Source organism: Prunus avium, chromosome 3 (assembly GCF_965620075.1).
Source record: "Prunus avium chromosome 3, drPruAviu1.hap1.1, whole genome shotgun sequence".
NCBI lineage: Eukaryota > Viridiplantae > Streptophyta > Magnoliopsida > Rosales > Rosaceae > Prunus > Prunus avium.
The window spans coordinates 33,176,478-33,199,657 of record NC_142286.1 but is presented as its reverse complement, the minus strand read 5'-3'; the positions used below and the strand labels follow the sequence as shown (position 1 = coordinate 33,199,657).

Here is a 23,180-nt window from a genome sequence, read left to right as displayed (position 1 = left end):
TTCCCAAAGAGTAAGAATCAGAATATGCGATTACTTATTCATGGGGTCCCTAGATGGGTAGCCCTTAAAATGTTTCACACTAGTAAATCAACATTAATCTCAGATACAATAAAAACAAACCAAATGATGGGACAAAAGAATGAAAAAGAAAAGAAAAAAAAAAAAAAAAAAAACAATCCCTGACCAGAACCCACAACTTAGCCAAGAGATTTTACAGATAAAATTCTAAAGGGAAAAAAAATATATATCAGTCTATCTCTTTTTGTTTTTTTGGTTTTTTTCATTTTTCTTTTGGGTATCGCCGCCTCACCGGAGATGCATGATACACTTCTGACTATATCCCGCAATCTGATTTTACATCTCACTCAAAGACCAAAACAAAAAAACCTAAAATGGTAACTTAAAACTCAAAAGCATTAACACAAAATCCATTATAACTTCTAACTCTAACTTTAACTCTTCCAAAACAGGCACTCCCAGTTAGCTCTTACTAACCAAATTTCTTTCACTGAGATATATAAATGAGGGTGGTGTGCAAAATTCACATTTCACCTGCTTCACCAGATTATCTTCACCTACAATGTCGTGATATCAGAAATGATGATCCTAGGTAGCAATTCCTGAAAAACAGTAGGAGAAAAGCAACTTGTAAGTATCGACACACACATATCGACGATTAAGTGAGCAACACATTTTAAGTTCTATATACACGCACACAAGCACATACTTGAAAAGAATCTATTTTCCACAAGTTACCATCTATCCAAGTATCTATACTATATTGTATAAAGGTGCACGTAAATTCATGGCAATGACTTCCAGAAAAATTCAAACCAAGAAAATATAAATACTTGGCACTTCGACATGAATTACAAATGTGTTGCCTGTGGCCATCAGCCAACTCTTGTGTACAGCCTTTGAAATATTGACTAAGACAGTGCAATAACATTTCAAATGAATGCTAAAACAATACAAAACTTCACTAAATTAGAATGGGCATCCCATCTGAGATCTTAAGGTGCATACTGACAACAGCATGCTTATCTTTTAGAACTGTGTCATGATTCCATCAAACAAGCAATATGCAACCAGTATAATCTAAGTTATCAATTGTTACACGATGGCAAGACCGTATAACAAATTTCACGAAATGATATCTTCAATAATCAACTAAATTCTGCCCCTCTAACTCATCTCTCCGTTGTTACCTTGATACACACTCCTAATTGCAGCACTTAAACATGCATTCATGAAACAGTAAACCATACTTTTCAGCCCAACCACACCTTCCCACTCCATTTCAGCCCCTGATTAGTGACTTATTACTTAAGCTAACAGACAGAATTTAAAGGTTGATACAGAGGAAATCATTGCAATCTGGTGGAATATATAAAACACAAAAAATAAAATATTGTCAGTATATGAGGAAACACACACAGGCAAGAGAGAATGAGAGAGAGCCCAGACACACTTCACCATAGGCTAAGCTGAATATGTATCTGTAGACGCAATAGTCTATTTCTTAGACTCCTTTAGATTTCTAGATTTCCCTCAGTTTTCTTCCTTGATCATATTAAAAGAACAAAAATACAAAGATGAAACTCGTAGCACCGAATTACATTATACTAAACTTCAATGCTCCATTGAGTATACTTAACTATAGAAAAAGAAAGCTTCTATTTAAAAATGCATGCCTTCAAGCTGAAATTATGAACATCAAAGATATCCTAGAGCAGAGAAGAAAAGAAGCAACTTTATTTTGTGAACGGCACATGCTGGATCTCTATAAAGACAAGGTCAAGAACTCCTTGCAACAAGGATCTACTAGATATTTCAACCATTGAGGGCTAGGGATCACATAATAGAGAGAGAAGCAGCGCGGCATATTAATAACACAAAAGAAAAACCATTTTATGTATTTTTCTTAAAAGAAAGAAAAACCAAACATTTATTACCCAAAATGCACACACCCATAGAGACTATGAGAGCTACACACTCCAAAAGAGTCATAATGTTCATCAGGCACAGAAAGAGACATTCATGTAAGATGCGTAATCTTCCTATCAAAAACAAAAGGGAGAAGAAGATTCTTTGGCATCAACAAAAGCATGAACAGAGGAGATCACAAAATTCTCTATCAAGTATGAACACCATCTCACTATATAAAACATGGTTGATCTTCTCTACACCCCTGCACAGTGCACATTCAACACCCATTTGGGACCATCGTCCCCCTGATTACAAAGAGGTTGATAATCATATCTATTTAAGTAGCAAAAGCCACTGGCCAGCTACTCCAACACCAACAAAATCCAAATAAAATGACAACCTATACAACAACAACATTACAAGCTTTTTTCTTTTATGTTGCGTAATAAACCTAGGACACCAAAGCAACACACTTCTGACCAGCACAAATAACTGGCTGCCAAAGCCTCTTTAGTGAAAAAATATCATTTGCATGGTAACACACATTTATCATCCAAAATAAGGCAGTTTATAAGAATTGCATGGAAAATATGCTAGAGGGTGACACATCAAGTAAAGTATCACCTAGGCAACTCAAGCAACAATCAAATCCCAAGTAATGTGTGTACATGTCAACAGCAATAGAAGGAGGAGAAAGTGATGTAGTCAATGTAATCAATAGGATAAAGGAGTTCACGAGTTGAGCTTCATAAATTGAGATGAGTCCAACTTTAAGATAAGTAATATCATGATTACCTCAATCTACTCCTAACTAGACAGTCACCCAATTCAACTGAATTATACAGAACAACTATGAGCTTAACAATAAATTTCCATATTCAAATTGTTATAGTCAACAAGATGGACCATAACCAAATAATCCTACACACTCGAACAGAAGTCCTCTCTTGTATTGTATGCTAAACCAGATTTAATCCAGTAATAAAGTACTCCACTTTGTGGAACATCAGCTAGGGGGGAAAGTTAGATTTCATGAATTATGGCTTAGATGCAACAGTTCAAATAAGTTAAATCTTGTGGATGCTGGGCAGAGATAGCCAAATCAAGCAAGCTCAAGAAAAGAGTGAGATTATGCGTTACCAAATAAACTGGACCCAAATTGATCTGCACAAATTAGATAGTATTTCTGCTGAAAATTACTTGACTTTGCATGTTCCTAGAAATTTTGTATTTCTTTCAGCTAAAGATTGTTATTATCAATACTAATTGGGAGGTTTAGCTAAAGATTGGTTTGGGATCCCATAATTCCATTCTATTTCAGAAGTTTGGAAGTGTTTTATGAACATCCATACAAATTATGAGGGGAGGGGGGGTCCCTGGTCCCTGTATTTCAACAACAAAAGAACTAAAAGAAGAGCACAAAAAAAGATAAAAAAACAGAAGTTGCATAAGATATTAATTAAGTGACCACTACCTGTATTTGGCTGTCTCTTATTAACACTATAACCACCCACATAACCAGGAGAACTTTTAGCTGAAACATCAGAAGCTGCACCACCGAGCCCATAACCAAAGGGACCAGGCCCATCTCGCTCGGAATTTGATGAACGCCAAGTGGGATCACCATAAACTGAACTACTAGTGTAAAAGTCAGCGAAGGCCCCATCAAAACCACCATTTGATGCAGCAAATGAGGATGTAGGGGTCACACTTGTTCCATTGTTTCTTCCATACCCTCCGCTTCCCAAACCATAACTGTTATCACCAGCTCCATAACCAAGACTCCCACTATTGTTCGGAACATTATTTCCCCCACCTTGAGCTGAAATTGCCGAAGAACGCCAATTAACTCCAGTGTTTCCAAATGTACTTCCTCCAATGCTCCCACTTCCGGATCCATTGTAAGCACTGGAACCTGTGGAGTTTGTTCCATAATTAAGCCCCCCATTTCCCCACAAATTCCGAGTCACAGAACTGAAAAAAGAAGATGTGTTTCCTCCATTACCACCATCATACCCAACGGGACTGCTAAACCTATTAGAATTATTGATATAATAAGGACTCAACCCCCGTCCGTAGCTGATATTACTATTAAAATTTGCATTTCCTCCAAAACCTGGGTTCAACCCTGGCTCATAATTCATACCCATTCCATAACCAGAAGCAAATGGAGGAAACCCACTTCGACCACTTGCAACTGGACTGAATCTACCAAGTCCATAGCCTCCAACTGTACTAGGATTATACCCCTGAGTGTAGCCATTCAGGAAGCTATTAACCCTACTCAGACCATAGTTGTATCCTCCAAGAGGGCTGCGACTGGGACCAGGTGATAACTCTTTAGGAACTGCACGCTTGACCTCAACCATCTTCCCATTCAGTTCATGAAATGTCTTAAGCAAAACCTTGTCCACTGCCTCTTCTGAATCATAAGTAATGAATCCAAAGCCTCTTGGCCTCTGAGTGTTGTGATCATACATCACCACAACATCTGTGATTGTCCCAAACTGTTCAAAGTACTTCTTGAAGTCACTCTCCGTGACAGTGGATGCTAAACCTCCAACAAAAATCTTTCTTGTGCGACCTGGACCTGGAGAACCATGTATGCTGCCACTGCTTCTACCCAAAATATTCTGGTCATCCCTGGGAACAGCCTTTTTTGCTTCAACCTGAGAATGGAGAATTCACTGGTAAAAACAAAGATCAAATGATACAAGCTCTATAAATTGATTAATCACATTAGAAGAACAAAGTAATGCATTAACTAAACTAACCGCTGAAGAAAGGTAAAATATCTAAAACCATGATTTACTCTTGCTGAGTTTGAAATTTTGTTGAATGCAGAACAATAAGAAATGAATTCCAGTAAGTACAATTTCAGACGCATAACTACTATAAAGAAATGCATTTCCCTTTACAGTTGCTGTGATTCAAAAAGAAAAGCACAATGATGCATAGTCATTGTGTGAACATACAAGTGCAATCTAAGGACAATTACATTCATAAAAAATAAAGTATTTTGATTACCATCCTCCCATCAATGTTGTGCTTCTCCATTATGACACTGTCCGCAACAGCTGGGTCTGCAAAAACTACAAAACCAAAACCACGAGCACGGCCTGTGGTCCGATCCTTCATGATCACCGCTTCTACCACCTCCCCAAAACTGCTGAAATACTCTTTCAGACGCTCTTCATTTGTGTCCCACGATATGCCGCCAATAAACAACTTACCACTATCGGATTGCATTTTCTCTACAAGCCACAGTACGTCATCAATTCAAACTTGATAAAATTTTGCAAATGCAAATCACACTTTAAACCAACTCAAAGCAAAATGCAAACTTTAAATCCAATCTTAAACCAATTCAAAAAAGATGGAGCATTTTATAATGGATCCAATACATTTCTATAATATAGGCAAAACTAAATGGATTGAAGCATAATGAAGTGCAGAGAAATATTCAAGCCAATCCAACAGCAACACCCACAGCTCGAATAAAGTCTCTCCTTTTATCCATCCACCTAACTAGAATCAAATGCAGATAAATATATAACCCACCGAACTAGAAAGAAGAGTACCTTCTTTTGAAATATTACAAACACAGATTGTAATACGACTCAAAACAAGTATTCCAGGATTCAATTTTGAAACATCCGATCCTTCACCGATCAAATACTGGACCCAGAATTTAGCACACCTAGAAGAAGAAGAAGAAAAAAAAAACCAGAAAATTTTCAATCAGAAAAATTTACCAGGATCCAAACACACAACCAATTTAGAAAAAATATAAAAACCCAAATCAGATTCCCACCGTACCCAAAGATTAATGAAAACCCAGATGCCAAATCTTGAAGAAAATTAAGATCTGAGAGGAGGCACTGTAAGAATAAGAACAGAGGGCATGTTCAACCTCCTCTCTATATATGCCCCCTCCAATCTTTTTGTTTGTTCTTTCAATGGTGATTATTTGATTACCAAATGCAAATTCAGTTATCAAACAGATGAGTACGAGATTAAAAAATGTGTATTTCTAGAGAGAGAAACAGAAGTTTGAGAGAGAAAGGGAGGGCATTGAAGGTCTGTGAGGAATATATAGGCACTATGAAAATGGGAAGCTGAAGATTTTCAGTTTTTTCTCTTTTTCTTATTTTTAACTTTTTAAGGTTTTTTTTTTCTATTTTGTGAAATAATTTGATTTGAAAATTTATGGAAATGTGTCAGTCTGAAAATGCCAAAACCAAATTTATCAAAAAGAATATTGGAGAAAATTTAGTCATGGCAAAAATGGTTTTTCTCTACTCTGATAAAATGGTAAGGGTTGCATGTCCCCTCCGTTCGCCGTTCATTCTTTTAATACTTTTTTTTCTCACTAAGATCATTCCTCTTATAGTAACTTGGCTAAAACGGTGACGTTGTTTAATCTGAACCCACAGTAAAGTGGGCCCAATGCAATACTATAACCCTACAAGCCATGCGTATTGGTATTGGTATTTGATGGCACACCAGCTCCGGAACATACAAAAATTACTCATTATTTTGTTCTTGCCTCTTTTTATCTTAACTTTCGATTCCACATTATTTGAATTACATGATATGATTTTTTTTAATGATATATGATTAATTTGATCTTTTAAAAAAGCAACAACAAATATATATATTTAAAATGTCTTTGCTACAACACCATTTTACTCATTACTCACCTCATATTCTTTTTTTCAATTTTATATGTATATGTTGCATTACTCAACACACCCTTTAATCCATTAAAAAAAAATCATAAATTATTTTTTTATTTTTTATTTTATGAATATGGAACAAGTAATTCGAAAATGAGACCTCTTTTAATATTGAAAAGAACAAATTACAAACACAGTGATGCTTTAGCCTTTGTTTCTTTTTCTTCTTTTTATTTTAGTTATGGATGATGGCAATGATCCACATGACCAATATTTTAGCCATGGTAGCGATCTTTGTTATGGCTCAAGGCAATCACAAAGTTTTTTGTTTATTTATATTTTTTTTTTTCCGAAAATTTATGCTTTAAAATAATTGAACGCAAAAGTAAATTTGTAATGAAAATTATTAAAATGAATGAATGAGCAACATGGAGTTGGTAAGTGGCATCACTCATAAGATTTTACAACAACTTGACATGCAAGTGTGGTCATTCAACCCCAAACGTTGAATTTCAATTAACGAAAAGTACAAAAATAAATAAAATAAAATAAAAACTACTAGGCCTCGCTTCATCTGTATTAGTTAGTTGTCGTTTCTTTTAGGGGTTTTATCCCCCTATCTCATTAAAAAAAAAATCCAAATATTAAATTAGAAAGACAAGCATACTTTATTTCACAATATAATAAACCAATTGAATTTTAATTATTCGTTTTGTAAATACAAATGGTTGGTGACCATTCACTGAAAACTTTGGCCCAGAGTAATTATCTATCCAAGCTTTTATATATATATGGCCGGTCACAAGGAATAGTGAAAGAAAAAAAAAAGAATAATACTTTTCTTGTCACATTTTGCATATATAAATAAATATAATGCTGCATTTTTCAAACTTGTACATAGTTCGATTCCAATAAAATAACCTTTTTTTTATGTATCCAATTAAAAAATTGTATTTAATATTATTTATAAAAAAAAAAGTAGAATTCAACAATATATAAAGATCTTCACCCAAAAATACCACCAACTTTATTCACTGTTCCACGTCACCGCCATTGCCATCCAACAATACTTTCAAGTTTCTACCAACTAAAAATGATGAAAAGAAAGCAAGGAGAGAAGGAAAAGAAAGAAATACATGTAGTCCAAATAAACTTTTGGGTACACATAACCGAAATTTCCCGCTTTTGTAAGCGAAATTATAAAATACCTTATGCTCATAATTTCAAAATCTCAAAGAAAACAAAAACTTCAAACCGAACAACAAAAGCATTTGTCAACGGGGTATAGCCTAATGGAAAAAGATTTTCATTTACAGATCAGTGGTCTCAAATTCGAATTCATGTGACACTTTGGTAATGTGTGTGTAAAAAACCTTCATCTCCCTTGTACTTTAAGCTATCGCTTGTATTAAATAAATAAAAATTACAAATCATTTGAACTTGCAATGAAATTTAAAATGAAGGAAGAGGTCGCTTTCAAAATACTTATTATTATAAGAAGGGGTATTTGGGATGAAAAGGTAATTATTAATTAGATTTGGTAAATTCTGGATGATGGAATTATATGATTAACAATCAGCATCTTTCTTCGTGCTCCCCACGAAAGGGACTTTGGTCTTTCCACTCGATCGTTACTCGCCTAGAAGCAAGCTCCAGCTATTTCTCACATCACATAATACCTCACTTTTCTTGCATTTCATTATTTGACCACACTACCCTCGTAGTTGCCCCTTTGAGGTATATAATTATTCATTTGACTCCTTGTGTTTTTGACTTTCTCAAACTATGGCCAGCACGGTCCGGTTTAAATCGGTCTCACTCCCAAATTACAATCGAACCGTACATTAGTGCAGAAATCAAATCAATATCCGGATGATTTAGGACACGACCCAAACCAAATTGTTCGAATTGGTTTTGACTTGAGTCAGCGGTTCATGCTGTTTTATGGCCACCCGAACCCATAAGCCTACAGACTTTTTGGCAAATATCATATGTACTATATTGACTGTGTTACAAGTCACAAGGTTAGTTTGGTCATCTTAGATACATGTGCTGATATCATGTAATCACATGCATGCAACATCATATATTATAAGGACAATATTTCCCTCATTATCTTCTATTGTGGCTCAATCACAAAATGACATGTGCCCTCTCTTTTTTAATTGTCAATACCGTTTTTTTTTATTTTCACTTTTATTGAACTCTTGACTTTTTACCAAAACAGGAAAAATAAAATTATAGTAATATGATCTTGTATTGAAAAACCTCCATGAAGAAACTTCGTCTACAAATGTTGTTAATGGCAACTTCGGTTGTAGAGGAATAATTGAAGTTAGAGTTCGAAAGGGCTACAAAGACTTCAATTTTGACTGATGAAGGAAAATTATTATTTTAAAAATGGTTGAGAAAAATCAATGTGAAGAACAATGGGAATTTTATTTATTTTTTCCTATTTTGGTAAAAAGATAAGGGTTCAATAAAAGTTTTGACAATTAAAAAAATAGGGGCCACAAAAGAAGGCACGGAGGAGTTCCTCTTTAAAAACACCTCAAGGAGTCTCCAAATTTTAGCCAAACTCTAGCCAAAATAACTAGAAAGCTATTATAGCAAACCACTTAAAAGGTGTTTCCTCTAGCATTGATCTCTATTTTGCCTAATCTGAAATATTTTATTATTATTTTCTCTCTCTTTCTCCTTCTTTCTCTTGAAAATCAAATATATTAAAAAGAAAAGTAGAAACCCAACCCCACCAACCTCCCAAATGCCTCTATCTCTCTCCCCCTTTTTCTCTTTCCTCCTTACTAGATGTAGCGAGCCAAAAGTCAGTTCTCCAAAATAGAGAGTAAAGTAGAGAGTTTGTTGAAAGGAAGATTTTCCTTCTTTTTAGCCAAAGTAGCTAGGGATTACATACTTGTATTATTGCATGCCATCACATCGTCCCTTCAAATTGAGCCTGAATCAAGTCCTTTAGCAACTCACAATCAGAAACCATTATCCCCAAAAAGCCTTGGAAAGCCCTTCAAGTTCAATATCCAACAGTCCATGGAAATAACACCTGCTTTGATCATTTGCAATTTTCTCCATCTAGTGCTCACTTCCTCTGCAAAAACTTGCTCAGACAGCAACTTTTCGACCAACCGGATCTTCACTTCTTGCAGTGACCTTCTGGTACTACAAGCCCACCTCCACTGGAATTACATTCCATCCACCAGAAGCATCCAAATTGCTTACAGAGCAACTCAAGCTTCTACTGTCATGGCAGTTTATACAACACCTAGAGGTGCAGCCAAGAGCTCTTAGCTTTCAAGTTTCTAGCATCTCTGCAGAAAATTCCAACAGCCAGATGGCCAATCTTTGCTGTTCTGGGACCATTAGCTAATGGCACCACAGTCAATCATGTATGTATGACAAGCTGGGAATTCAGTTTCAAACGATGTCCATGAGACTTGACCAATTTCAGGGCCAATTATTCAATCCGTCGGAAAATTTGATTTTCTGTCTGGATGAACTACTATGATCATGTTTACTACTAAACCAGAAGGGGGAAAGGAAAAGTAAATGAAAGGATAGGAAATTAATAAACCAACCAGAATGATCTTCAAGGGGTTATTTATAGCCCTAACATTTTAGTGTAGCCCTGTTCAGCAAGATTAACACTTCCATTCCATCATATGGTAGAGTCTAAACAACCTCAAAGTTTTTCTGTGTACAAAGCAATAGAGTGAGAGTTGATGTGGATTGTGAAGTAGAAAATTAGCTTGAATAAATAGGTCCCTGACTGCTAGGCATGTGTAATGAAGCTACCCATCAACTGCAGCAGCTCATCATGCTTGGCCTTTGTTACGGATAACTCCAATGTTACCTGTTGTCATATATGACAGGTAATTTGTTAAAATGGATAAATGGAGCTCCAATACTGAATCCTCATAACCAACCAATTTGAACTTTTTTTCTCTTCCAAAACATTTAAATTTCCACTGTTTCTGGATCTTCAAGAAATTAGTCAAAATCATCAACTTTCAAAAAGGCAGGGAGACTTGATACCCACAAATTGATAGGTCACTAAACTCTTTATGGTTCTTATTCTTTTCATATGAGTATCGATTAAAAACACAAAACTATTGAAAAAAAATTGGACTTGAAACTGGGCGGTACATAAGTTGTAATTAAAACATCCATAATTAGGAGAGCCACTCCAAGGTATTAAGAGAGTAGGAACATTAAAATGACATTCAATCCCAAAAATCTATAGTCCACATAGACCAACTAAAGCCTGTGCAGATATGCATATTTCATGAAGATAATTGTGCTCACCTCTTTGAAGATTTCACTATAAGAAGTCTCCTCAAAGCCCTGCATCAACCATATGTGAGTTTGGTGAACCAGAAGGAAGAACGAGTGCAAAATTTAAGTGAAGTATGAGCAACTAACATTGCATGATAAATTGAGTTTGAGAGAGAGAGAGAGAGAGAGAGAGAGAGAGAGAGAGAGAGAGAGACCAATTTCCGGAACAAGCTAAGAGATGCTCCATTTAGCTCTCCAATTTTAGCACGGAAGATGTGGATCCCCAGATTCTCAACTGCAAAGGCCATCATCATCAAGGCAGACTCCTTCCCAAGTCCTTTACCACGACTATGCTAGCAAGAGCAAATATTGGAAGTTTAAATTATAGTATATATAATAGTTCCTAAAGTGAAAACAAGCAAAGAGGTATAAATTTTTTATTCTGGAAAGATTCAAATGAACAAACATATATGATTAACCCAAAAAAACAAGGGAAAACAAGATTGGCACTAACACAAGCACTTCAGCCTCTTTGGTATCAGAAGAAAGTAAAAGCAGGTACCTTTTTGGCTCAGCAATCATTATTTCAATCTCTGCCATTTGAGGATCATCCAGGTCATTCATATATAAATTCACATCACCTACCATGGCTGGCAAAGGGCATACCATTACTCACACATAAATCATATTACACAAACAAAGTCCACCATGTAAATGAGCTAATTCAAGATTTGAAGTACATATATTTTTATACTTTGTTTAACAGATAGCTACAGGCACTCAACTCCTTTAAACATATCTTATTTATCCTTGTTTTTCTCTGAACGCCTTGATTTCTAATAAAAAATAACTGAACAAACAATATCTTGAAAACTGGAATAAGTTAATTATTCCCAATTTTTTGACTTGCTAAACAATAAGAACCGTCTCGGGAAGGCCATTCAAAACCATCCAAACAACTATTCCTAGAGAGAAAGTGCTTTGCTTGCTCAAAGTGATCCTCTTACTTTCAAAACAGAGTTTTCCCTTCCTTTTTTTTTTGGTTACAGTGATTTCCTTAATTTTTCTAAGCAACCAAGCAGACAGTAATTTTTGTGAAGAAAGACTGTAAATTTGGCTAACCTTCCACATGGGGCTGTCCATGGTTGAATTCTCCCACAACCAATTGCTTATCCAATACAATAAAAGTCTGCTCTGCAACACCCATTTCCAATTATTTAATCCCTCACCAGACCATGAATATAATTATATAATAACGAAATCATTCAAACAACCCTGAATCACTAATCAAAAGCAGATTGAATCCTTTCTATTATTTGCCTGAAAGATCAAACCTTGACTAGCACAATCTATAATTATAAGTTATTTGTCAAAACCAAGATTACCCAATTCAGTTATGGCAAAGTAATCCACAAAATCAGAGAGAGAGAGAGAGAGAGAGAACTGTTAGGGTCTTGGGTCCAGGTGAGCTGCATCTGATACTCCTGGTCGAGGGTGAGGGGCTCAGAGCCAGTGGCTTGGAGCAGAGCTGGGTCTTGCATCCACTCATGGTACTTCGGAACGTGTTCTTTCATGTAAGGCACCAGTATCACTCTCCCTCCTTCCAAGCTCACTCTCTCTTTCTCTTTCTCTTGCTCCATCTTTGCTTCCCTTGTTCTCTCTCCCTCTCTTCTCTCTCTCTCTCTCTCGCACAAACTGGCAGACAAAACAATTTACATAGATTAACCATCAAACGACGTCGTTTCAAGTATGATGAAGTCAAAGGTCGAGATTTTTTGTGTGCCTTTTTTTTCCCAATAGTGTTGGAGAATATTTAATTATTATTATTATTTTTTTGTCTGAACCATGAGGTGGTCCTGGATGGGCTCCAACTATGGGTGGCACCTTTAAGCCTTAACCACAACCCAGACTAATCCCCACTCACACCGGGTCGGCTCGTAAGGGGTAAAGTGTTGGCCAAAGTGGTGATTCCGTACGAGAGCAGGGATCGAACCCCTGACCTCTCTTAAGGAATGAGAGTGCCGAACCACTCACACTAACCACCTTGGTTGAATATTTAATTATTTAATATACCGAGAGCAAATTTTCCCTATAAATAAATATAAATTAGTCAAGAGTAAGCTTCACTTATCATTCCCTTGCTTCAAAGCCAAGCACAATCCTTGCAAAGATCTTTTTCATTGAAGATGACAAAAAAAAAACCCAATTAAAATGATGAAATAGCCCAAATATTCCATGACAAAAGACACTTGCACTTGCACTTTGAAACCTTCATTTTCTACTCCACCAAACAAACGCTTTGAGTGCCTTAACTTCAAAGCTAAGCACACACACTATTCAATTCCCACACTTGCTCCATATCCATGATGACTAACCATCACCCTCTTATCTCCCTCATCATTACCAAACACATAAATGTTAACAAAAGCTTCCCAACCAAACCAATTCAAGCTCCCATGCTCCATTTCTCTTCGATCAAATCCTTCTTCAAACCCATCAATATGCTCTTCCTCTTATCCCTCTTCCTTCTCTTTTCCCTACCCCATGTCACATTTTCTGCCCATTGCACCACCTCCACCCCCACTAAAACCTTCCAAAAATGCATCACCCTCCCTACCCAACAAGCCTCCATAGCATGGACATTCCACCACCACAATACCACCTTAGACCTTGTTTTCTTTGGCACTTTCATATCCCCTTCCGGGTGGGTTGGGTGGGGCATCAACCCCACCTCCCCTGAAATGACCGGCACAAACGCTTTGGTCGCCTTTCCGGACCCTAGTACCGGCCAAATAGTCCTCCTACCTTACCTCCTAGACCCAACCGTGAAGTTCCAACGCCGCCCTCTCCTCTCTCGCCCTCTTGATATCCGCATACTCTCCTCCTCCGCCACCCTATACGGTGGCAAACTAGCCACGGTCCATAATGGCGCCGCTGTCCAAATCTTCGCCACATTGAAGCTCGCGTCAAACAAGACAAAACTCCACCACGTGTGGAACCGCGGCCTCTATGTCCAAGGCTACTCGCCAACCATACACCCAACCACCGCAAACGACCTTTCGTCGGTGATGACATTCGATGTCATGTCAGGCTCAACGGCCGCACGTCACACCAACATTGGTACACTCAGATCAGTGCATGGCATCATAAATGCTGTTTCATGGGGAATCATGCTACCCATTGGAGCAGTGATTGCACGCTACCTTAGGCACATCCAAGCACTGGGGCCTACATGGTTCTATGTTCATGCTGGGATTCAACTGTTTGCTTTTTTCTTAGGAACTGTGGGGTTTGCCATTGGAATTAGGCTTGGGGATTTGTCACCTGGGGTCCAATATGGGCTCCACAGGAAGCTTGGGTTTGCAGCATTTTGCTTAGGTGCTCTTCAAACACTGGCACTTTTGTTTAGGCCAAAAACTACAAACAAATTCAGGAAGTACTGGAAATCTTATCACCATTTTGTAGGGTATGGATGTGTGGTGCTTGGGGTTGTGAATTGTTTCCAGGGATTTGATGTGATGGGAGAAGGCAGGTCTTATGCTAAGCTGGCCTATTGTTTGGGTTTGTCTACTCTGATTGGGGTGTGTATAGCTTTGGAGGTGAATTCTTGGGTGGTGTTTTGTAGAAAATCAAAGGAGGAGAAGCTGAGGAGGGAGGGTTTAATTGGGGGCTCTGATAAAGGCAGTGCAATCTTCAGTTGAGCTTGAGAGAGAGACATACATATACAGATGGCATAATTACACAAAATTATGCTTGAGGAAGAACCCTCTTTTTAATGTCATGGATCATATTTATAGCTAGCTAGCTAGCCAGCCAGCCAACTACATGTTGAAAAACAGTGCTTTTGTGGAAAGAAACTAAAATTTTGGTTTGGATGTTTCATGCTTCTGTAGGGCAGCTGAGATCAGAAAACAAACTTGTGCTTATAGTTTCTTCTTTTTGTTCTTTTTGGATGAAAACCTTTCTTTCTTCTTTGCCTGAATGTATACAATTACCACAGTTTGTACTGTTTGTTCAATTACCACTGTTTCACTCAACTATTTTACACAGAAGTTTTCCTTTTGCTGTAAGTTTCTGTAAAGATGAATCATCAGAAAAGAAAAAAAAAATTAAGTCAAAAAGTTGATTTTGTCAAGAATGGGATTCGAACCCATGCCCTTTCGGACCAGTACCTGAAACTGGCGCCTTAGACCAACTCGGCCATCTTGACGCTTGTTGATTATTTTCCCACTTATGAATAAATAAAGTACTTGTCTTCCACCCGCCTTCTTAACAAATAATTACTTGCCTTCCAATTCAGGTTTTGATTGAATTTGGACGTATCCTTAGTTGTATTTGACCAATTACAATCATTGCCACAACTATTGCTTGTAGTCTAGTGGATCCTTGCTTGCTAGACAAGGGATGAGACAATAATAGATCCCTTTCCAAACAAGTGATTGCAATTGGACGGTGACGGTGTTGGTCTAAAGGGAAAGAGACGAGAGTCGAACTCTTATTGTAAGTATTCCGAAGTATTAGGGACAAATGTTCTATAACTAAAGTTAAGACTCACTTTCAAGTCACATAAAAAGTTAACCCCATTTGCCATTTCATAGGCAGACCGTGCAAGTGAGAAAACCATGCAGTTTTGTTGCTGACTCATTTGTTTGGTTGTGTAGAATTTGCATCTTGATTCTTGAATAGTTACTGCAGCCATAGCCAGTAAAAGTTGAAATAGATTGATCATTCACACAAGCTCATTGTAGAAAGTCTAAAAGTAACAAAAAAGGTGGTATTTTCAATCGTTTTCTTTATCCTTTTTTCTTTCTTTGAACTTTTTGGGCTTTTATATTCGAGTCTCTCTCCCCACTTGAGCTCTTTGAATTTCCCATCAGAGATATCAAGAATGATATAAAGCAGAAAGGAGCAAAGGTAGTGGCAGGAATGTTGGTCTCTCTTTAAGGGTCCTCTATCATACAAGATTTTTCCTTTCTTTTTTTCGCAATGAAAAGAGATTTTCAAAGTTAAATAATACCTTCCTTTTATAATGCATTCAACGCACTCTTTGCCTGATCAGAAACCACTTAAACATTCCATACTGGGGAGAAAGAGACTTATTAATTTCCTAATCTTCCAAATATTACCTACATTACTTTGAATTAAAACAATAGGAGTCATTATCAACTGGCTTTTTTTATACAAACGATATTATATTGTAATCTAATCTAAATTACGGTAAGAGGAATTCGAACTCAAGTGCAGGGCGGGGAGCACATCCGTTTTAGCCAACTTGGCTAAACCCATGTCCACATTATTAGCTGACTTTTAATCCTCCAGGACTTACTTCTTAAGAATAAATAATAATAACTTTCCAAAGAAAGAAAAGAACTTGATGTTCCTACTCTGTTTTGGCAAATTGATCAACTTGTCAACATGAACATGAGACACTGCATTTCACCAAAAAAAAATATTTTGAAAGTGTTGCATACTAAATCCTCGAAGGCTACGAATCAGAATATGCGATAATTATTTATGGGGGTCCCTATATGGGTAACCCTTAAACGTTTCACACTAATAAATCGACAGTAATTTCAGGTACAAAAAAGAAAAACAGAATAATGGGAAGAAAAAAAAAAGAATAAAAAGAAGCATTCCCTGACCAGAACCCAAAGCTTTGCCAGAGATGTTACAGATAAAACTCTAGGAAAAAATATATATATTAGTCTATCTTTCTTGCCTTTTTTTTTTTTGCCTTTTGGGTATCGCCGCCTCACCGGAGATGCATGATACACTTCTGACTATATCCCGCAATCTGATTTTACATCTCACTCAAAGACCAAAATATAAAAACCTAAAATGGGTAACTCAAAACTCAAGCATTAACACAAAATCCATTTTAACTTCTACCTCTAATCTTAATTCTTGAAACAGGCACTCCAGCCAGTTAGCTCTTCTTACTAACCATATTTCTTTTACTGAGATATATAAATGAGGGCGGTGTGCAAAATTCACAATTCACCTGCTTCACCAGACTATCTTTCACCTACAATGCCGTGATATCATCCTAGGCAGCAATTCCTGAAAGAACGTTGGAAATGAGCTTTTAAGTATCAACATATATATTGAAAATTAGTCAAGTGAGCAACACTTTTTCAGTTAAATTTACATTACATTAATGAGTAGATTCCATTTCATTCATCTGAGAAGACAGGCGTGTGTATGTGTGTCCATGCGCATGTAGGTGTTTACATATAACATAATTGTATTACCAACAGCTTCAATGCAGGATCAAATTCACGGAAATAACTTCCAAGAAAATTTGAATACTTTGCACTCTGACACTGATTAAAAACGCTATGTAGCGAGTAGCTATCAGCCAACTCATGGGTAGAAGCTAAGTATTCTGAAAGCTTATGCTAACAACAATATGTTTCACCTTTTATAACTGCTGCAACAATCAAATAAATAAGGAATATGCAGCCATTATAAACTAAGTTGTGATTTGTTCAATGATGGCAAGACTGTATAACAAATCTGACCTCAAACTTGAAGAGGCTGTAAGGAATTAAGGCTCACGAAATGAGAATCCAATGGTCGACTAAATTCTCTATCCCTCTATTCATCTGCTATTTATACACCCTCCTACTTGCAGAACTTGAATATGCATCCATGAGACAGAAAAACATACATGCTGCCCAACTATATCATCCCTCTCCACTTCAGACCCTTGACTAGTGCTTTGTATTACTTAACTTAACAGAGTCAGAAAGGTCCTAAAAAGAGATTATGAAAAGGTTGGATGCAAGGACAAAAGGACAATAGTTATGAGAGCAAACACACACCGGAAAGAGAGACAGAGGCAGCCAGCACAGACACATTTTAACCATAGGCTAGAATTCAACGATATTCATATTAGACTTCTTTAGACTTCTACATTTCTCTCAATTTCTTCCTTGATTGAATTAAAAGAACAACATAGAGAGATAAAACTAGGCGAATCATGTTACTCAACTTCAATGCACTGCTGAGTATAAATATTGTGGTCTTTAAGTTGTGATAATAAAAAATGAAGCCAACTTTCACTATTGTGTCTTATTTTGTGAAAAACATATGCTGAATCCCTTGAAAGACAATGTCAAGACTCAAGAACTCCTTAAAACAAGAGAATGGGACTGCATAGTGGAGAGTTCTATAGCGTAGCTGAAAAAAAATCATGCACTTCTACATAAGAAACAAAAACAAAATCCTATGACCCAAAACGTGCACACACACCTAAAGAGAGAGAGAGAGGTAAAAAGAGAGAGCTCATCCAAACTCTAGAATGGCCAATAAACAAGAAGTAACTTCGAAATCTGCCAAAGAAATAAAGGAAACAAATGCAATATAAGGGAAAGAGAGCTCCAACCCTCGGAAAGATTCATAATGCTTTTCCTTCCAGAACAGAAGAGAAATTGATGAAAGCTGCCTAATCTTCCTATCAAAAGCAAAGGAGCGGAAGATTCTTTAAAATCACATTAGCAAGAACACAGGAGATCCCCTAATGCCTTATCAACAACATACCACAAAATATAAATATGGTAGACTGTCGCTTCACCCCTGCACAATCAATACCCATTTGGGACAATCATCCCCCTAATTACCAAAAGGTAGAAGGTTGTATCTAGTTAAGTAGCCAAGAAGCTCACTGGCCCAGCTACAACTTCTACTAACACCAAAAAGCCAAATAAAATTATTTCACCGGTACTCCAACATTGAAAGCCTTTTCCTTTCATCTCAAAGTCCCACAGTTTCTCCATTGCTTAACTAAACTCACATAAAAACCTAATAGCCCTTGGACTCCAAAGAAATACACTCTTCACCAGTAAAAATAACTAGCTTCCCAAGAATCTTTGTTAAAGATATAGGAAAGTAAACGATGCCATCACTGTGGATAATCAGCTAGAGGATGACAGATGAAGTAAAGAAACATCTGGGTACATAATGTAACAATCACATCCCTAGCCATGTGGCGAACATGCAAATAGCTACCCAGTCACAAAATTCAATAAAATTTTGCAGCACAACCTTAAGAAGGGCTTTCCCTATTCATACAGTTAATATGGACCAAAACGGAAAAAGCCTACACACTTGGACAGAATTTATCCCTAGAATTGTAGGTCAACCCAAATTCAAGATCCAATCCTCTCGTAGTCAACTTCAAACAAATTTTTTAGAATAAAGCTCCTTATATATCAACAAAAAAACATTTTTTAAAATGAAAAACAGAAGTTGCATGAGATAGTAATTAAGTGTTTCTTACCTGTGTTTGACTGTCTCTTATTAACACTATAACCACCCACATAACCAGGCGAACTTTTAGCTGAAACATCAGAAGCTGCACCGCCAAGACCATAACCAAAGGGAACAGACCCTTCTCGCTCGGAATTCGATGATCGCCAAGTAGAATCTCCATAAACAGAATTACCATTGTAAAAGTCAGAGAAGGACCCATCGAAACCACCATTTGACGCAGCAAATGAAGATGTAGGGGCCACACTTGTACCACTGTTTCTTCCATAACCTCCGGTTCCCAAACCATAACTGCTATCACCAACTCCATAACCAAGATTCCCACTATTGTTAGAAACATTATTTCCTCCACCTTGAGCTGAAATTGCTGAAGAACGCCAATTAACTCCAGTATTGCCAAACGTACTTCCTCCAATGGTCCCACTTCCTGATCCCATGTAAGCACTGGAACTTTGGGAATTTGTTCCATAATTAAGCCCCCCATTGCCCCACAAGTTCCGAGTCACCGAGCTAAAAAAAGATGATGTGTTTCCTCCATTACCACCATCATACCCAACGGGACTGCTAAATCTATTTGAATTATTGATATAATAAGGACTCACTCCCCGTGGGTAGCTGATATTACTATTAAAGTTTGCATTTCCTCCAAAACCTGGGCTCAACCCTGGCTCATAATTCATACCCATTCCATAACCAGAATTAAATGGAGGAAATCCACTTCGACCACCAGCAACTGGACTGAACCTACCAAGCCCATAGCCTCCAACTGTATTTGGAGTATATCCCTGAGTGTAGCCATTAAGGAAGCTATTGACCCTACTCAGACCATAGTTGTATCCTCCAATAGGGCTGCGACTGGGACCAGGTGATAACTCTTTAGGAACTGCACGCTTGACTTCAACCATCTTCCCGTTCAGTTCATGAAATGTCTTAAGCAAAACCTTGTCCACTGCCTCCTCTGAATCATAAGTGATGAACCCAAAGCCTCTCGGCCTCTGGGTGTTGTGATCATACATCACCACAACATCTGTGATTGTCCCAAACTGTTCAAAGTACTTCTTGAAGTCACTCTCCGTGACAGTGGATGCTAAACCTCCAACAAAAATCTTTCTTGTGCGGCCTGGACCTGGAGAGCCATGGATGCTGCCACTGCTTCTACCCAAAATGTTCTGGTCATCCCTGGGAACAGCCTTTTTGGCCTCAACCTGAGAATAGAGAACACAATAGTAAAAACAAGGATCGCATGATACAAGCAATATAAATTATCAGTTTAGAAGAATACAGTAGTGCATTAACAAAACTGATAGAAAGAAAGGTAAAAGAATGAGAAGCATGATTAACTCTTGCTGAATTTGAAATTTAGTTGAACACAGAACCACATTAATGAATTCCTGCAATTACAATTTCAGACCCGTAACTCCTATATGAAAATGAATTTTCCTTTACATTTGGAGCGATTAAAAAAGAAGCATAATGATGCATGGTCACAATGTAAATATACGAAAACAACTGATGGATAAAACTACATTCATCCAAAACAAAGTATTTTGATTACCATCCTTCCATCGATGTTGTGCTTCTCCATTATGACGCTGTCTGCCACTGTTGGGTCAGCAAAAACTACAAAACCGAAACCACGAGCACGGCCTGTGGTCCGATCCTTCATGATCACTGCTTCTACCACCTCTCCAAAAGTACTGAAATACTCTTTCAGGCGCTCTTCATTTGTGTCCCAAGATATGCCGCCAATAAATAACTTACCACTATCGGATTGCATTTTCTCTACAAGTCAAAAGTACTACATCAATTCATGCTCCAAACTCAAAGTAAATATGCAAACTTTACCAAAATCTCAAAGCCGATTCAAAAAAGAAAGGGGTATTTTAATAGATGATCCTATACAATTCCATAATCTAAACAGAAGCTATATGAATTCCAGCATAATGAGATGCAAACAATCATCCCATCCAATCCAATCTCCCAGCAACACCCGCAGCTCAAATAAAATCACTCTTTTATCCACAATAAGCACGCACCTAATTGGAATCAAATGCGGATAAATATGTATAACCCACCAAAGTAAAAAGACCAGTACCTTATACGAAATATTGCAAACACGCAGATTGTAATCCGATTCAAAAGCAAGTATTACTGGATTCAATTTAGAAACATCCGATCCTTCACCGATCAAAAACTGAACCCAGAATTAAGCGCACCTAGAAGAAACCCAATCAGAAAAATTCAGCTGGATCCAAATCCAAACCCAATTCAGAAAAAATGAAAAACCCAAATCAGATTCCCACCATACCCACCGATTGATGAAAACCCAGATGCCAAACCTTTAAGGAGACTAAGATCTGAGAGGAGGCACTCTAAGAATAAGAACAGAGGGCATGTTCAACCTCCTCTCTATATATGCCCCCTCCAACCTTTGTATTTGTTCTTTCAATGGTGATGTTTGATTACCAAATGCAAATTCAGTTACCAAACAGATGGGTAAGAGATTAAAAAATGTATTTCGTAGAGAGAGAAACAGAGGCTATAGAGAGAGAAAGATAAGGTGTTGGGAGGTCTGGTGAGGAATATATATATATATATATATAGCTCTCTGTAAATTGGAAGATGAAGATTTTCACCTTCTCTTTTTTTTCTTTTTTTTTAACTTTTCGAGGCTTTTTCTGATTTGAAATTTATAAGAAATGCGCAGCGAGAAATGCCCAAGCAATATTTAATCGAAAAGAAAATTAAACCGTGGAGATTTGGTAATGAAATATGATGCTTCACTCCGATCTGATAAAATGGGAAGAGGATCGCTTGTGACTTGTCCTCTCATTCCTTCCTTTTATACTTATTGGGAAAACATCTCCATTATATGGTGTTACACATAATCTGCGCGGCGCCGCAGGAAATTTAAACCCACCACGCATTGGAGCCAAACCAATGCTATCAGCCGTTGATTCTGATGAGTTTTTGCTTGGTCCCAGTTTTTGTTTGTAGACTTTTTTTTTTATTCATGCAAGTGATAGTCTAAATTATTTTAAATTAATTTAATATTCAATTCCCGGCAAGGGAGAAAGACGTTTTTATTTGGTATAAAGTTTGTAGATATTGCATGTGATCAAGTGTTAAATTCATTATAAGTGTATAAGATTTGAGGGCCGCCAACAGGGTCTAGTCCAGTGAAAAAAGGAATCGGTTTGTAGACCATGGTCTTAGGTTGATAATATGTGAGAAACTTCTTCTCCCCCTTCTAGTTTAGAGTTTAGATTATCGTTTGTATTAAAAAAAAAAAAAAAAAAATTGAGGGCCATTAAAACCAATAAAAGAAAATTGAATGTAGTTATTAAGAAAAAAACGACATTGTTTAGCACACCCTTTTGTTTCCAGAAACACCATTAATTAAACCCTAATTATTATTATTATTTTCATTTTTTGGAAAGAAGAAGGGTGCACAGACCCATCCACAAAGACTTGGGTGGGATATATTTTCTAATATGGGGTGGGCCGGAGCACACCCAAGCCAGCTTGGTTTAGTCCCTAAATTTGAACACGGAATGGCTCCATGAGTAATTTGAACACTACTCATGGCTCTTTTGAAAAAGGAGAGATTAATCATTAATGTGTGCATTCTAATAAGATATACCACAATAGCTTACTAATAATAAGATAAAAACAAGTTCGCTATTAGAAATACAGCTCAAATTGTACCAAAAAAAGGAAAAGGTCAGATCACACTTTTGATCCATGTAATTTGAGCAAATCTTTATTTTAGTCGCTTAGTTTCAATTTTGGCAATTGTAGTCGTGTAGTTTGCTTACGTTTATTATTATGATCCTAACGACTAAATTAGCGTGTAAATGGCAATATAAGGGTTTTTAGTGAATTTGAAATGTCGTTTTAGGAACTACATTAACAAAATTAAGCATACTACATGACTGCGACTACCAAAATTGAAACTACGGACTAAAAGTAGAAAAACTGCTCAAACTACAAGGACCATAATTTGATCAAAGT

At 37.0% G+C, this 23,180-nt stretch overlaps 4 protein-coding genes and 1 non-coding gene across 8 annotated transcripts; 1 reads left to right on the top strand and 4 right to left on the bottom strand.

Moving 5' to 3' along the window:
- Positions 1 to 6,031, bottom strand: LOC110770223 (heterogeneous nuclear ribonucleoprotein 1-like). Its single transcript, XM_021974310.2, has 5 exons — positions 5,749 to 6,031; positions 5,511 to 5,629; positions 4,957 to 5,183; positions 3,404 to 4,598; positions 1 to 620 (listed from the first exon to the last, which is right to left on the bottom strand). Exons 3-5 carry the CDS (start codon positions 5,176 to 5,178, stop codon positions 607 to 609), a joined length of 1,431 nt encoding a protein of 476 aa, XP_021830002.1. The 5' UTR covers positions 5,179 to 5,183; positions 5,511 to 5,629; positions 5,749 to 6,031; the 3' UTR covers positions 1 to 606.
- Positions 6,032 to 10,203: 4,172 nt separating this feature from the next.
- On the bottom strand, positions 10,204 to 12,594 carry LOC110770226 (Acyl-CoA N-acyltransferases (NAT) superfamily protein). Of its 2 annotated transcripts, none has more exons than XM_021974314.2 (6): positions 12,340 to 12,594; positions 12,018 to 12,089; positions 11,458 to 11,545; positions 11,111 to 11,243; positions 10,926 to 10,964; positions 10,204 to 10,473 (listed from the first exon to the last, which is right to left on the bottom strand). In XM_021974314.2, the coding sequence occupies exons 1-6, from the start codon at positions 12,533 to 12,535 to the stop codon at positions 10,393 to 10,395; spliced, it is 609 nt and encodes a 202-aa protein (XP_021830006.1). In that variant the 5' UTR covers positions 12,536 to 12,594; the 3' UTR covers positions 10,204 to 10,392. The 2 variants fall into 2 exon arrangements, with proteins under 2 accessions (XP_021830006.1, XP_021830007.1); XM_021974315.2 differs by having other exon boundaries at positions 12,018 to 12,084; positions 12,340 to 12,592.
- Positions 12,595 to 13,278: 684 nt separating this feature from the next.
- On the top strand, positions 13,279 to 14,932 carry LOC110770228 (Auxin-responsive family protein). Its single transcript, XM_021974316.2, has one exon. The coding sequence runs from the start codon at positions 13,352 to 13,354 to the stop codon at positions 14,594 to 14,596; it is 1,245 nt and encodes a 414-aa protein (XP_021830008.1). The 5' UTR covers positions 13,279 to 13,351; the 3' UTR covers positions 14,597 to 14,932.
- Positions 14,933 to 15,024: 92 nt separating this feature from the next.
- On the bottom strand, positions 15,025 to 15,105 carry TRNAL-CAG (transfer RNA leucine (anticodon CAG)). The gene has a single exon. It is a non-coding gene; the product is annotated as a tRNA-Leu (tRNA).
- A 1,273-nt stretch (positions 15,106 to 16,378) lies between these two features.
- LOC110770220 (uncharacterized) lies at positions 16,379 to 21,981 on the bottom strand. Of its 3 annotated transcripts, none has more exons than XM_088250464.1 (5): positions 21,470 to 21,981; positions 21,262 to 21,382; positions 20,722 to 20,948; positions 19,177 to 20,371; positions 16,379 to 16,955 (listed from the first exon to the last, which is right to left on the bottom strand). In XM_088250464.1, the coding sequence occupies exons 3-5, from the start codon at positions 20,941 to 20,943 to the stop codon at positions 16,942 to 16,944; spliced, it is 1,431 nt and encodes a 476-aa protein (XP_088106590.1). In that variant the 5' UTR covers positions 20,944 to 20,948; positions 21,262 to 21,382; positions 21,470 to 21,981; the 3' UTR covers positions 16,379 to 16,941. The 3 variants fall into 3 exon arrangements, with proteins under 3 accessions (XP_088106590.1, XP_021829998.1, XP_021829997.1); XM_021974306.2 differs by having other exon boundaries at positions 21,475 to 21,981; XM_021974305.2 differs by having other exon boundaries at positions 21,479 to 21,981.
- Positions 21,982 to 23,180: the final 1,199 nt, after the last annotated feature.

Excerpts from the sequence above, each read along its gene's own strand:
- LOC110770223 (XM_021974310.2), bottom strand. The coding sequence starts at position 5,178 with ATGCAATCCGATAGTGGTAAGTTGTTTATTGGCGGCATATCGTGGGAC. Across the intron at positions 4,599-4,956 it reads ACAACATTGATGGGAGGATG|GTTGAAGCAAAAAAGGCTGT; the intron begins GTAATCAAAATA and ends CTCCATTCTCAG.
- LOC110770226 (XM_021974314.2), bottom strand. The coding sequence starts at position 12,535 with ATGGAGCAAGAGAAAGAGAAAGAGAGAGTGAGCTTGGAAGGAGGGAGA. Across the intron at positions 10,965-11,110 it reads TTAGCTTGTTCCGGAAATTG|GGCTTTGAGGAGACTTCTTA; the intron begins GTCTCTCTCTCT and ends TGGTTGATGCAG. Across the intron at positions 10,474-10,925 it reads ATAGTGAAATCTTCAAAGAG|GTAACATTGGAGTTATCCGT; the intron begins GTGAGCACAATT and ends ATATGACAACAG.
- LOC110770228 (XM_021974316.2), top strand. The coding sequence starts at position 13,352 with ATGCTCCATTTCTCTTCGATCAAATCCTTCTTCAAACCCATCAATATG.
- LOC110770220 (XM_088250464.1), bottom strand. The coding sequence starts at position 20,943 with ATGCAATCCGATAGTGGTAAGTTATTTATTGGCGGCATATCTTGGGAC. Across the intron at positions 20,372-20,721 it reads ACAACATCGATGGAAGGATG|GTTGAGGCCAAAAAGGCTGT; the intron begins GTAATCAAAATA and ends CTCTATTCTCAG.